General features: G+C 37.8%; 1 protein-coding gene and 1 pseudogene across 1 annotated transcript in view; one reads left to right on the top strand and one right to left on the bottom strand.

Moving 5' to 3' along the window:
* The first annotated feature begins 1533 nt into the window (after positions 1 to 1533).
* LOC109250318 (beta-galactosidase-1-like protein 2) overlaps positions 1534 to 15676 on the top strand; it is a 57957-nt gene continuing 43814 nt past the window's right edge. The window contains exons 1-2 of the mRNA XM_019421327.2: positions 1534 to 1625; positions 1773 to 1970. Of these exons, the coding sequence (XP_019276872.2) occupies positions 1534 to 1625; positions 1773 to 1970 (290 nt within the window). The remainder of the gene's footprint in view (positions 1626 to 1772; positions 1971 to 15676) is intronic.
* LOC109250311 (nucleoside diphosphate kinase, mitochondrial-like) lies at positions 11359 to 11709 on the bottom strand (annotated as a pseudogene).

Here is a 15676-nt window from a genome sequence, read left to right as displayed (position 1 = left end):
GAGGCTTGGGGGCAGTTCTGCCGCTGGGAGAGGGTTGTGTGGAAAGGTCTGTCAGGGGCTGGGTTGAGAACAGGTAGGCGGTGGGGAGACCTGCAGGGGCGGGGTCGTCCCCAGGGTTGGGAGAGGGCTCGTGTGCGGTGGGGGCGGGGCACCGGAAGGTGGGAGGTAGTTCAAGGTCCTGGCTGCCCGGGGGGCGGAGCGCGGTGCCGGTTAGTTTCCGCTGTGTCCCCCGCCTGGCGGCTGCTACCCACCCACCTCTGAGAAGTTGGCGTTGGAACCGCTCGGCACCGGGTAAAGTGGGTTCCGGCCCGGATGACCTCCGGAGCACTCACGCCCGCGACAGCCCCGGGACCTCTCCACACCTCCCGCGCTGTGGCCTCTTTACCAGCCCTGGGTCCGCCCGGCAGCCCTGGCCCCTCGGGTATTCTCATTTTCTTGAATTTTTCTCTAGGACCTTTATTCAGGTTCCCTCGAGGTTCTCCGTCCTTTCTGTCTTTCCCCCGGGAATCTCTGAGCGTCCCCTGATCTCATTCGGTCTCCCAGGACTCTTCACGCCCACAGTGAGGAGACGAGTGGTGTCCAGAGGGTCGTGCGCGCATTTCTTCCCCGGTCTGTCTTCTCTAATCCCTGAGCCCCATTCTACTTTCCATCCGATTTCCCTACAGAAAACAGTTGGGTTCTACCTTCTCGACTCTGCCTAACGGAATACTCATGAAGCCCCATGGTAAAGCTTATGAAGTTTATGGAGGCAACGAAGATGTTTTACTGATTCTGGCAACTGCTGCATTTGTTCAGAAAACATTTGTTGAGCACTTGTAATTCAGGCGCTGCTCTGGGGAGTGAGGACACAGCCATGCCCCATGCAGAGTGCTTCCAGGCTTAGAAGCTGTGCGCCCCCCACCTCCACCCTGGCTTTGCTAGGCCGCCCTGGTTCTGCCTACCTCGGACTCATAGAACTTTTAATATCTGAAGGAAAGAGCAATTGTCCCAGGGTGAGCAGTATAAAGAAGACCAAGGGCCACACAAAGATGAGTGTGTTCTGGGAGCTAATACGATGGTGTCCTGCAGTAGCAGAGAAGTAGAAAATTGGGTTGGGGATAGAAATTGGGACCCCGCTACAGAGGAAGTCCTACATTCCAGCCTAGTTCTCTGCTAAGCAGCACATTATTAGGGTTCATCCCTTAACAATAGAAGGTCTCTGGAAAATTTCCCAGAGATTATCCTCTATTTTGTGAAACTTACTTGACTGAGGCTTGCTCTTCCCTAAAATGTAACTGGTATCAGAAAACCCAGTTATTATCAAGATGCTCTTGGTGCTGCTGCCCTCCCTCCAGTCAGTAGACATGGCCTTAAGGTGCTGTCTGTTGTGAGTCCAAGTGGTGCAGAAGCCAAGATACAGCTATGCAGAATTCTGCCTTCCAGTCAGGCTACTTCTATCTTCCTCACCATCCTCCTTGGCCAAGACCTCACTCAGCTCTGCCTCCTTCTCTGCCTCCAGGGTGTCTGACTTCTGTTCTGTCTTCTCTGTTTAGCATGCTGACCTTCTTGTTGAGACCTGTGGGCATTCTGTGCCTGTCTTCAGGGTTATTGGTAATGGCTCAATTTGGAGGAGACCTCTCACCCAGGTATGTTTGAGAGGGAAAGGGTGGGAAGTTTCTCTTTGCACTGGAAGTGTACTTAGGCCCCTGAAGGAAAGACCTTCTGATTTGCCCAAAATGTGTGCCACAGGGGGAACATCTTTAGGACTTCATGCACCTCCTCTGTCCTTGCAGGATGAATCAAGCTTACCTGACTCCCTTCCACATAAAGAATCGCAATGTGGGTCTGAAAGTTGAAGGTTCAAGCTTCACACTAGATGGCTCTCCTTTCCTGATCATAGCAGGCACTATTCACTATTTCCGGGTGCCCAGGGAGTACTGGAGGGACCGCTTGCTGAAGCTGAAGGCCTGTGGCTTCAACACTCTTACCACGTGAGTGCTAGCTCCTAAGTAATTATTTCATGAATTTATAGTTTGAATTTCTAGCTCTGAGACTTTATTAGACCAGTCTAAGGGTTGACCCATTTAGTACCTTCTTCATTGTTCTTAGGATGTCTGAGTCTCCACTTGATAATCTCTAGAATATCCTATTGATAGAGCCTGCTCTGATTGCTCTGAAAGAGTTCCTTCTAAACAGGGTCCTTGTGGCCTGTACGCAAGAGTCTAACTTTCAGAGGCAGTGGTCAGTACAGGTGGCTGTGGGTCAGTGGTCCCTAACTACTGAATAAGTTCAGTACAGCAGGCCTCTCTCTTCCTTGGATATCCTCACTTGCCATATGAGTCATAGCCCCAGTGATGATTCCTAGGATAGAATACTGTTCCAGAAAATGTGTTTCAAGTTGGGTTTCACTGAGAACCAGGCTTGGCAAGTAATGTAACTATCCTCATCCTAAAAGCTGAAATTAACAAAAATTAGTAATTTCTTTCTAGGCTTCTAAGCTTGGAAAGTGCTTATCCATTACTGTTTGGATATCAGTTTTAGTTTTGTTCTCTTTTTCAATGGTTTGGTTTTTAAAATATAGGTTTAGAAGAAAAAAATATTTAATTGGAATTTGACTTGGTGAGTGACATGAGTGATGCTTTAAAGTATTTACCCTCTAAACTGTCATAATGCCTTTTACACACCACATTATTTTCCCTCTTTCTTCCTCATTAGTTTGTTCCTTTGTATAGCAGTGAACTTACAAAAATAAGTAAGTAAGCAGTTGCTTACAAAAGTAATAAGTGTCACTGTTATTTCATAAGCTATAAGATATTCTAAGTCTCTCAAAGAGGAAGAGAACATTATCTCAGAATCAAAGCAGGCTTATACATTGGATACATTAGAATATAAAGACTGAATTGTCTTAAGTTTTTTTTTGTTTGTTTTTTGTTTTTGTTTTTGTTTTTTTTTTAGAAAGAGAGAGAGAAATTAAGCAGGCTCCATGCCCATCCCAGAACTGTGAGATCATGACCTCAGTTGAAATCAAGAGTTGGACATTTAACTGACTGAGTCACCTAGGCTCAATCTTTTTAAAAAAGTTATTAAAAACGAATCAGCCAGTCTTGCAGGAACAAACCTAGAGTCTGACAAAATCAGATTTGCTGACGTTCAAGGAGGGAGTGTGTTCCAGAAGAATGGTGGAATGCCAGTCTCAACAAAGGGGAAGAGAGAAGAGACTTTGCAAGGTTAGGCTCCAGGTGAAGGACTCTGAAGGGAGTCTGAGAAAAGCAGGGACAACTTATGGATTTGTTATTGTGTCTGATGCAAGATTAGAGGAAGTGGGTTAGTCAAGGTTGGGTGCTGGCATGAGGTGAGGGTAGTTTAATATTTTTTTCATGTTTATTTATTTTTGAAAGAGAGAGAAAGAGAGACAGAGCATGAGCAGGGGAGGGGCAGAGAAAGAGGGAAGCACAGAATCTGAAGCAAGCTCCAGGCTCTGAGCTGTCAGCACAGAGCCTGACGTGGGGCTCAATCCCATGAACCCTGAAATCATGACCTCGGCTGAAATCAGGTGCTTAATTGACCGAGCCGCCTAGGCACTGTGGTGAGGGGAGTTTAGCAATTAGGCCTCCCTAGAAGTAGATGGGTAGAGCAGAGAAGCTCTGGGGGTGTGTTTGGTGAGAAAGCAATAATCATTCAAAGAGGTGACATTTTACAACTGCTACACTGTTTTGGGAGCAACACTGTTTCTTATTAACTTTTCAGGGGGCTTTAATCTGTGTCTGCCTTCCAGTCTGAAAATTGCAGGGCTGGTTTTTCATTTTCAATTAAGCTGATTTCCATTCTTAAAATCTTAAACACGTTTTCAGTCTTTAAACATTTTTTACTATGGATTCACAAAAACTTCGGTATCAGATCTTGACCAATGTTTGAGAATGCAATGATGGGTTTTAGTTCCTGGCTACCACTGGTTACATTGTATTGTCTATTCATTCTTGCACTATCACAACACTTAATAATTTTATCTTTCTGTTTTAGTTGTGTTTGTTCCCCCTTTTTCCAAATATGATAGTGGGTTTCTATCTGTTTTAGTATCTGATAAAACAGTATATTCTGTTCTAGTATTTGCTAGGCTAGGTTGCTTTCTCAGCCTTTTATTGCCTGCCTTAAGGAATTATTTACTTTACTATTTCTAGGGGCGCCTGGGTGGCTCAGTCGGTTAAGCGGCCGACTTCGGCTCAGGTCACGATCTCGCGGTCCGTGAGTTCGAGCCCCGCGTCGGGCTCTGTGCTGACAGCTCAGAGCCTGGAGCCTGTTTCAGATTCTGTGTCTCCCTCTCTCTGCCCCTCTCCTGTTCATGCTCTGTCTCTCTCTGTCTCAAAAAAATAAATAAACGTTAAAAAAAAATTACTTTGCTATTTCTAAAAAAATATTGTCTTCTTTTGGGATGCTGGAGTATCTATTTCCTTTCTTCTGTTAGCTTGAGAGGGATTTACTCTTTTACTGGATGCTCAAGAATTTATAACATTCATCCTTGATTTATCAACTAATACTCTCTTATACTTTTACCCACTCTATAATACGAAGACATTAGAATGCTTTATCCCTAGTTATTTCTCTCTTAATGTGTGTGTTATTGTTATGTATTTTAATTCTAAATAACTGAAGACTATTATTGCTGTTCTGGAATCTTCCTGCATGAAGAACACATTTTTGAATTTTCTGTAGTGTAAATTTGCTGGTGACAAAGTTCTCAGTTTTTTGTTTATCTGAAAATTTCTTCATTTTCTTTTCATTTGTGAGGAGTATTTTCACTAGTATAAAATTCTAGGTTGGCAGATGTTTTAGCATTTTGAAGGTAATGCTGCTGCCTCTGGCTTTCATTATCCCTGTTGTAAAGTCAGTTGTCCATTTAACTGAAACTCTTTAGAGGGCCATGTATCCTTTTCTGTAGTTACTTTGAGGACTTGAAAAATTTCCTTTTTCTCCCCAAATTTTGTCTATTGTCTTTTGTCTATTTTCCAAATAGACATTATTTTTTAGAGGAGTTTTAGGTTCACAGCAAAATTGAGCAGAAAGTATAGAGAGTTTACCTCAGGGGAGGGGAGAGGTAATTACCAATGGGAAGGTTGAGTTAATTACCAATGGCCATAATTTAATCAATTATACCTATATAATGAGGCCTCCATAAAATGCTAACTGAAGGGATTTGGCGAGCTTCCAAGTTGATGAACACATTCAAGTGCTGGGAGAGTGGTGTGCTCAGGGAAGCCATGGAAGCTCCCTGTACTTTCCCTGTACTTGTCCTATGCATCTTTTCTATCTGGCTGTTCCTTAGTTTTATCCTTTATAATAAACTGGTAAAGCTAAGTGTTTCCCAGAGTTTTGTGAGCAGTTTTAACAAATTATCAAACATGAAGAGGGGGTCATGGGAACCCCTGAATTGTAGCTGGTTGATCGGAAATAAAGATGACAACATGGAACTGGTATCTGAAATGGAGGAGTGAGGAAGCCATCATGTAGGAATGAGCCCTTAACCTGTGGGGCCTGTGCTAACTCTGGGCAATTAGTGTCAGAATTGAGTTAAATTGTAGGACACTCAGTTGGTATCTGCTGGAAATTGGAGAATTGCCTGGAGTGGAAAAACCTACATATCTGGTTTGTATGACTAAAGGGAGATAAGTTTTTCTTGAAGCTGGCAATTCTTTTCTTTCAGCACTTGAAAAATATTGTGCTACTTCCTGCTAGTCTCTATAGAGTAGGGTTGTACTCCATGTCTCATAATTGACTGTAATTCCCAGTGGGGTTCCTCTATAAATAATACATCATTTCTCTCTGGCTGCTCTCAAGATTTTTCCTTTTTTTTGTTTTTTTGTTTTTTTGTTTGTTTCTTTTTTGGTGTTTCAATGAAAAAAGACTTTAATTTTTAGAGTACGTAGTTTTAGGTTTATAACAAAATTGAGAGGAAGGCATGGAGCCCCCACCCCTGCCAGAGCCTCCCTCACTATCAACATCCTCCATCAGAGTGGTATATATGGATCTACACTAACACACCATTAATCACCCCAAGTCCATAGTTTACATTACAGTTCACTCTTGGTGTTATATATTGCATGCATTTGGACAAATGTATAATGACACATATCCACCATTGATAGTATCACAGGAAATAGTTTCAATGTCCTAAAAATCCTCTGTGTTCCTTCCTTCTCCGCTAACTCCTGGCCACCAATGATTCTTTTACTATCTCCATGGTTTTGCCTTTTCCAGAATGTAACATAATTGGCATCATGCGCTATGTGGCCTTTTCAGATTGGCTTCTTTCATTTAGTAATATGCATTTAACTTTCCTCTATGTATTTTCATGGTTTAATAGTTTACTTTTCAAAAAAAATGTTTATTTTTGAGAGAGTGAGACAGAGCGTGAGCAGGGAAGGGGCAGAGAGAGGGAGACACAGAATCTGAAGCAGGCTCCGGGCTCTGAGCTGTCAGTACAGAGCCTGACACGAGGCTCGAACTGATGAATCATGAGATCATGACCTGACACTCAATGGACTGAGCCACCCAGGTGCCCCGATAGTTTACTTTTTTTCTGTGCTAAATGATTTTCTGTTGTATGGATGCACCATGCTCACTTACCCATTTACCTACTGAAGGACATCTTGGTTGCTTCTAAGTTTGGGCAATTATAGCTGATATACACATCTGTGTGCAGGTTTTAGTATGACCATGTGTTCAACTCATTTGGGTAAATACTGAAGATCACATGGTAAGGTTATGTTTAGTTTTGTAGGAAATTGCCAAACTCTTCCAAAGTGGCTGTATCATTTTGCATTCCTACTAGCAAAGAATGACATTCCTGTTGCCTCATAGCCTTGTTAGCATTTGCTATTGTCAGTATTCTAGGATTTGGGCATTCTAATATGTGTGTGGTGGTATCTCATTCTTGTTTTAATTTGCAATACCCTAATGACATATCATGTCGAGCATCTTTTCATATGGTCATTTGCCATTTGTATAGGCTTTTAAAATGTCTGTTCAGATCTTTTGCCCATTTTAAATTACATTGTTTTTCTCTTATTGTTGAGTTTTAAAAGTTTTTGTATATTTTGGATCATGGTCCTTTATGAGATATACCTTTTGTAAGGATTTCTCCCAGTTTGTGGCTTGTCTTTTCATTCTCTTGATAGTGTCTTTTGCAGGGCTTATCTTTTTAATTTTAATGAAGTTCAACTTAATTATGACATGCAATGTGCCTTTAGTGTTGTATCTAAAAAGTCATTGCCAAACCCTAGCTTATCTAGATTTTCTATGTTATCTTCTAGGACGTTTGTAGTTTTATACTTTACATTTATAAATCTATGATCCATTTGAGTTCATTTTTGTGAAGGGTATAAAATGTCTACATCATCTTTTTTGTGCATGTTGCTCCAGCACCATTTTTTAAAAAGACTATTTTTTTTTTTTCTTTACTGGAGAGCTTTTGCTCCTTTGTCAAAAATAAGTGGACTGTATTTATGTGGGTCTATTTCTACTCTCACTATTCTGTTTCCTTGATCTATTTGTTTTTCTTTCACCAGTGCCACAGTGTCTTGATTACTGTAGCTTCATGATGAGTTTTGAAGTTGGATAGTGTTATTCGTCAATTGTTCATTGCTGTTAAATAAGAAAAAGATTGACTTTTGTATATTAACCTTGCTTTCTGCAACCCTGCTATTGATTGCTTGGTAGTTCCAGGAAGTTTTTTGTTTGTTTGTTTGTTGTTGTTTTTCTGTCAATTCTTTTGAATTTTCTAATAGACAAATTATATCATCAGTGAGCAAAGAAAATTTTATGTCTTTGTTCCCAATTTTTATACCTTTTATTTCATTTCTTGACATATTGCATTAACTAGGCTTTTTAGTACAATGTTGAAAAGAGTGGCAAGAAGGGACAACTTGCTTTGCCCCTAATCTTAGCAGGGAAGCTTCTGGCATGAGCTGCAAGTTTTTTATAGATGTTCTTTATTAAGTTGAGGCAGTTCTCTCTTCCTAGTTTATTGAGAGTTTTTGTCATGATTGGGTGCTAGATTTTCTCAAATGCTTTTTATGCATCTATTGATAAAATTATGAACTTATTTTTCCTCTTTAGCCTGTTGATGTGATGTATTATATTAGTAATTATTCAGGTCTGACTGAATAGACAAAATTGACTGGATGAGTCCTATCCCATTAGGGAGGGCAATTTGTGTTACTCAGTGTGTCAGTTCAAATGTTAATCTCATCCAGAAACACTCTAAACTGCTGTTCGACCAAGTGCCAGAGCACCTGATTGCCCAGTCAAGTCGATGTATAGAATTAACCATTACATCAGTTGTCTCTCACTCTACCTTTTGCGGCAGCAGTTTTTCCTGTGACTTCACTTCTTTGATGGTAAGAAGAGTTGTTGCTTTTTAACAACTTTCAGCTTTTCAGCTTTATTCTTGTTGTGAAGATAGGAGTGACAACTTCCATGGTTTTTACTTCTTGGATCAGAGAGTGGAAGTCCTAATGATGCCTTCTGTTAATGAAAAACTTGCTCACTTTTTCTTGTTTTCCTCATTAGGAGGTTTGGCCCAAATTGCCTACTACTCTGCTGGTAGTAAATATTCTCAATTATTTTTCCCCCTTTTGATTTTAGTCTTATTTTGAAGTAATATTTTATTAAAATTTAACATGTATATAGTATATAAGGGTTTAGCTCAATGAATTTTGATAAAGTGAACATACTCCTATAACCAACCCCCAAAACTCTGTAGTACAACAACATCTCAGAAGCTCTCCTGTCCCTTGTACAGTCATTACTTCCCTCCAAAAGATAACTACTACCATGATTTTAACACGTAGATTACCTTGGCCTGTTTTTGAATTTTGCATATATGGAATCATACAATATGTAGTCTGTTGTGTCTGATATTTTTTGTTCAAGATTTTCTTTATGATATTCATCCTTATTACCAGATATTTTAGCTTGTTCATTCTCATAACTATATGGAATTCTATTGGTAATCATACCAAAATATATTTGTCTTGTGGTAGACATTTAGGATATTTTTGGCTTTAGCCATTAGAAATAGTGGGGCTATGAACAATCTTGTACTTGCCTTTTGTTGAGAATATGTAAACATTTCTGTTGAGTATACATCTAGGAATGAAGATGATGGACAATGAGGTAGGTGTATGTTTAGTTTTAGTAAATAATGTCAACTAGCTTTCACAGATTCCAAAGACTTTACAAAGTCAGTGGCATTCTATAAATACACATTGTTTTGCTACCATCTGCACTATCAATACTCAAAACTTTTTCATCATTCCATACTATTCTGTTAAAAAACAACTCCCCATTCTTTTCTCCTTTCATTCTCTGATAACCACTGTTCTTTCTTTCTCTGTGAATTTGACGTTTTTAGGTAACTCATATACATAGAATCATATATTTGTTATTTTATATCTAGCTTATTTCACTTAGCATAATGTGCAGAATTCATTTATGTTGCAGCATGTATCAGATTTCATTTCTTTCTAAGGTTGAATAGTATTCCATTTTATGTATAAGCTATATTTTGTTTATCCATTCATCCATTAGGCACTTGGGTTGTTTCTGCCTTTGGGCTATTGTGAACAATGCTGCTATGAACATTGGTGTATAAATATCTATTTGTGTTCTTCACTTCAGTTCTTTTGTATATGTACCCAGAAGTGAAATTGCTGGTTCAAATTGTAATGCTTTTGTTTTTTACAGGAGCGGCACTGTTTTACATTCCTACCAGCAAAGCATAAGCATTCCATCCTAATGATGGTATCTAATTGTGATTTGGATTTGCATTTCCCTAATGGTTAGCAGTGCTAAGCATCTCTTCATATATTTACTGACCATTTATATATCTTTTTTGAAGAAATATCTATTCAACTACTTATCCTTTGCACATTTTTCAATTGGGTAGTTTCTTTTTTTATTGTTGATTTGTAGGAATTCTTCATGTATTCTGAATATTAATACATCATTGGATATGTGACTGCAAATATTTTCTTTTATTCTGTGAATTATGCTTTGTTGAAAGTGTCCTTTGATGAACAAAAGTTTTAAAATTTCATGAAATTCACTTTGTCTATTTTTCCTTTTCTTGCTGTACCTTTGTTGTCCTATCCAAGAAATTATTGCTATATCCAATGTCATGAAGCTTTCCCCCAACATTTTTTTCTAAGAGTTTTATAGTTTTAGTTCCTAGAATGTGAGCTTTGTGAGAGCAGGAATTTTCTTGTCTGTTTTGATGATCTTTGGTGCTTATAATAGTACCCGGAGCATAGTAAGTGCTCAAAAATTTATGAATGACTTCTATTTTTTTCAGTTTTTTTATATTAAGTTCATAAAATGAATTTACTTTGATTTGACATGGATTACACAGCATGGTATCTTGGAATTTGATTTTTATAATTGAGAAAATAATTTATTAAAAACGTCATTTTTGATGATGGTGTTGGTACAAGGGTTTGTATCTTTAGAGTTATTGCGGTTTTCTTCCACATTTTCTAATTTATTCAAATTTTCTACTTTTATTCAAATAGGTAATTTCTATTTCTCAACAAAGTTTTCCACCAACTAGAGAGTTCCACATTTATTTGTATACAATTTTGGCATTACATTCTATAAGCTTTTTAACATCCTTTACCATATTAGTTCTATTTCTTTTTAATTTCCAATTTCCCATGCAGTATTTTTCTGCTTTTTAAAGTTCTATTTATTTAATTATTTGTGTGTGTGTGTGTGTGTGTGTGTGTGTGTGAGAGAGAGAGAGAGAGAGAGAGAGAGTAAGTGAATGAGCAGGGAAGGAGCAGAGAGAAAGGGAGAGAGAGAATTCCAAGCATGTTCCCCACTGTCAGCCCCAATGTGGGACTCAAACCCATGAATAGTGATATCATGACCTGAGGTGAAATCAAGAGTTGGATGTTCACCAACTGAACCACCCAGGTGCCCCTCCTGTTTTTTAAATCTTTTTTTTTTTTTTTTTTTGGCTTGCTGAGGTATAATTGACTAAATTATAATTGATTTATTAATTTTTTTTTTTTTTTGCATAGCATAGTGAACTTTAATGTCCTCCATTTGGTGTGGGGACGTTACATTCCCCACTTTTGGAGATGGCCCTTAGGTTGTCTGGCCCTTTGGTACAGAAAGGATTAGGTCCAATATCTTGTTGGCTTAAGACACTGATAGGCACATAAAATTGGTGGCTCAGACTCCTGTGGCCTGGGGTGGAGCAGGAGGTGGACAAGGAAGTGATTTGTAACAAATGAGTAGAACTTGGATGTGGGCTCAAGTTCTTGTTTACAGAGGTAGTTGGTCCTGGGAAGATGCTGGGGCAGCTGAAGTCACCTTTAGTGCTCAGGATGGGTAAATGCTGCTGTGGTGGCTCTCATCTGCCCAATTCACCAACTCATTGCTTTGGAAGCTCAGCTGGATCTTTCTCGGGGTCCCTTCTACAGAGTTTCTGGTGTGGATGACACTCTTGCTGATGTGGACAATAAAGTCTCCACAGTGGTGCCAGGGGTGACCTCAGCTGAGTTGGTGTGGACCATGTTGGGGTCTTCCCAGACCATGGCCTTGCAGGCCATGACCACTGTGGGGCCAGAACTCCTGTAGCTGTTGAACAGTAGGTAGGAAGTTTTTCTCTGCAGGTTGTAGGCCATGGTAATGCTCAGCAAAGATGCTGTCTGGCACCTGCAGCATCTTCATCCCCAGCCTGAAGCCCTTCCTCTTAAAGTACTGGATCCTTTCCCTGATAAGTTATCTCTGCACCTCATCTGTGACCAGTGTCCACTCTCAGATCCAAGAGGACCCTCCTGAACTGGGGTGCACAAGTAGGCTCAGGTGGGCAGGTAGGCCACACACCTGCCACACAGTTGCCCCACAGCAGGATGCCCCTGAAGAGTCCACCTGAGCCTCTTGGCCATTAACTGAGCACTGATAGCAGCACTCCTTCCCCTCCCCCAGAGGGAGTCACTGTAATATATTTAAAATATACCATGTGATGATTTGATATATGTATACATTGTGAAAAGATTCCAACCTATAATCCAGTTAATTAACACATCCATCACCTCACATATTTATCTTTGTTTGTTTGTTTTGGTGAGAACAATTAAGTCCTACTCCCTTAACAAATTTTAGTTCTACAATATAGTATTATCAACTATGGTTACATTACACATAAGATCCACAGATTTTATTTATCTTATAATTGAAAATTTGTACCCTTTTACCAATCTCTTCCCCTTTCCCCCACCCCTCAGTCCCTGGAAGCCTCTATTGTGTTCTATTTCTATGAGATCATTTTTTTAAATTTTATTTTAAGATTCCACATATAAGTGATACCATATGGTATTTCTCTTTTGCTGTCTGGTTTACTTCACCTAGCATAATGCCCTGCAAGTTCATTTATGTTGTCATAAATAACAGGATTTCCTTTTTTTTTTAAAAACTAAAAATTATTACTGTGTGTGTGTGTGTGTGTGTGTGTGTATCACATTTTCTCAATCCATTTATTTGTCATTGGACACTTAGGTTGTTCCCATACTTTGGTTATTGTGAATAATGCTGCTATAAGCATGAGACTACAAGTATTTCTTTGAGATAATGATTTCATTTCCTTTGGATGTATACCCAGAAATAGGATTGCTGCATCATATGATATTTCTATTTTTAATTTCTTGAGGAAAGTCCATATTGTATTCCATAGTGGCTGAACCAATTTATATTTCCACTAACAGTGCAACAAGTATACCTTTTTATCCATATCCTTACCAACCTTTGTGATATATTGTCTTTTTGATATTAGACACCCTAACGGCTGTGAGGTGATACCTCATTGTGGTTTTGATTTGCATTTTTCTGATGATTAGAAATGTTGAGTACCCTTTCATGTACCTGTTTATACAGGTTCTTTGCCTGTTTTTAAATTGGGTTGTTTTTTGCTATTTAGTTGTATGATTTCCTTGTATACTTTGGATGTTAACCCCTAATCAAATTTTCAAATTCTATTAGATTTTCAGGTTTGCAAATATTTTCTGCCATTCAATCAAGGTTGCCTTCTCATTTTGCTACTGGTTTCCCTGGCTATGCAGAAGTCTTTTAGTCTGAAGTAGTCCCACTTGTTTATTTTTGCTTTTGTAGCCTTTGTTTTTGGTGCCAAATTCAAAAAATCATTGCCAAGGCTGATGTCAAGGACTTTACCCTTGTTTTTTCTTAGAACTTCTGTTGTTTCACATCTTAACATTTATGTCTTTAATCCATTTTGAGTGATTTTTGTGTGGTGTAAGAGAGCTAGTTCTTTCATTTGTATATGGCTGTCTTGCTTTCCCAACACCATTTATTGCAGAGACTACCCTATCTCCATTGTATATTCTTAAGTGTTTTGTCTTAAGTTAATTGACCATATGGGCATGGGCTTATTTCTGGTCTTTCTATACTGTTCCATTGACCTATATGTCTATTTTTGTGCCAATTCTACACTATTGTGATACTGTGTAATATAGTTTGACATCAGGAATTGTGATACCTCCAGCTTTGTTCTTTTTCAAGATTAATTTGGCTATTCAGTCTTTTGTAGTTTCATACAAATTTTAGGATTTTTTTATTTTTGTGAAAAATGCCATTTTAATGTTTGTAGAGATTGAATTGAATCTGTAGATTGCTTTGGGTGGTATAGCATTTTAACGATATTAATTCTTCTAATCCTAGGGTATGGAATATCTTTCCATTTATTTATGTTGTTTAATTTCTACATGTTTGTGAATTTTACAGTTTTTTTCTTATAATTGATTTCTAGTTTCATACCATTGTGGTCAGAAAAGATGATTGATAGGATTTCATTCTTAAATTTTTTTTTTTAATTTGTTTCATGGCTTTGCATATGATCTATTTTGGAGAATGTTCCATGTGCACTTGACAAGAATGTGTGTTCTGTTGCTGTTGGATGGAATGTTCTACATATGTCTAATAGGCTCATCTGGTTTAATATATAGTTAAATTACAGTGTTTCCATATTGGTTTTATATATGGATGATCCATCCATTGTTGAAAGTGTGGTATGGAATTAAGTTAGTTTTTGAGGATCCTGGATTTTTTTCCCAAAGTTTTTATGTAAAGTTCTGTATTTAAATTCTTAAATTAAATTCATGATTTGCTTCCTTTCTTTTCTGCAAATATAAAGCTATCAGTATAGAATCTTACAGTGGTATGCTTCCATTTCACTTTCCTCAACTTTTGTGCTGTATTGTGTCATGTACTTTGTGTTTTATAAGACATAAAATTCATAATACATTGCTATTTTTCTGCTTTGAACATCTACTTATATTTGAAAGAAATTTATAGTGATAAAATAACTTTTTCATTTATGTACATATTTACCATTTTTGGTGCTCTTCATTCCTTTGTATAGATTACAATTTCCACATGGTATTATTTCCTTCTGCAGAAGAGCTTCCTTTGGAATTTCTTATAGTACAAGTCTGTTGGTAGTGAATTCTCTTAGCTTTTGTTTTTTTTAAAAGTTGATTTTTTCCATCTTCTATTTTGAGGGATAAATTCACTGAGTATAGAATTCTAGGTTGATAAGGTTTATTTTTGTTTTTGTTTTTAATTTAAGTACTTCAAAAAAATATTTCTTCATTGTCTCCTGACTTGCACATTATCTGATGACAAATCTGTTGTATTTCTCATCTTTTTCCCCCTCCTTTGGCTGATTTTAAGATTTCCTCTCTTCCACTGGTTTTCAGCAATTTGATTCTGATGTGCTATGGTGTAGATCTACTTAAAAATTCTGCTTGTGGTTCACTGAAATTCTTAAAAATGTAGGTTTATAGTTTTCATCAAATTTTGTAAAATTGTGGCTCTATTCCTGCTAATATTTTTGCCTGCCCCCCCTTTTTCCCCCAGGACTCTAATTCCATGTATGTTAGACTTCTTGGTAAGAAACCACATATCCCTGATGCTGTGTTCATTTTTATTTTTAGTCTTCTTTTTTTCTATTTTCCATTTTGGATAGTTTCTTTGATCTGACCATTTATTCTATTGTATCTACTCTGCTGTTTGTCTCAGCCAGTACTTTTCATTTCCTGCTGTTGATAGTATCCAGAATATTTTTTTTTATTCCAGATACTGTATTCTTAAATTTTTAGAAGTTCCATTTGGGTCTTTTTTATATCTTCCATTTTTTTCCTCATCATGGTTATGCATTCCTTTTACCTATTAAAGATATGGTAAATATTTGTTATACCTTATAAGTATTTTTTTCTGCTAGTTTTATCCTATATGTCATTTCTGTGTTTGTTTCTATTTCTAGATATTTTTTTCTGGTTTCCATCACATTCTCCTGTTTTGTTTTGTTTGTTTGTTTGTTTTTGCATGCCTAATAATTTTCTTAATGGATCCTGGGTATTATGAATCTTGTACTGTTGCTTGCTGGCTTTTATTTTATTCATTTAAAGAAAACTATACTCCGGTTCTATAAACTTTTCAGCTCTTTCTGGTTTCTGTTTTATGGCTAGTGATTTTCTTTTTTTGCCATTATAGATATGGATTTAAATTTTTATATGTTTTCATTAGTATTTTTTAAAATTTGTGGTTGCACCCCAGATGACATTACATACAAATCTGTCTTACCTGAAGTTCAGAATCAAGGAGCAATATTGGCTGCTTAGAT

Source organism: Panthera pardus, unplaced genomic scaffold (genome assembly GCF_024362965.1).
Source record: "Panthera pardus isolate Hobbes unplaced genomic scaffold, ASM2436296v1 HiC_scaffold_12, whole genome shotgun sequence".
NCBI classification, from domain to species: Eukaryota; Metazoa; Chordata; class Mammalia; order Carnivora; family Felidae; genus Panthera; species Panthera pardus.
This window is presented reverse-complemented; position numbering and strand designations above follow the sequence as displayed.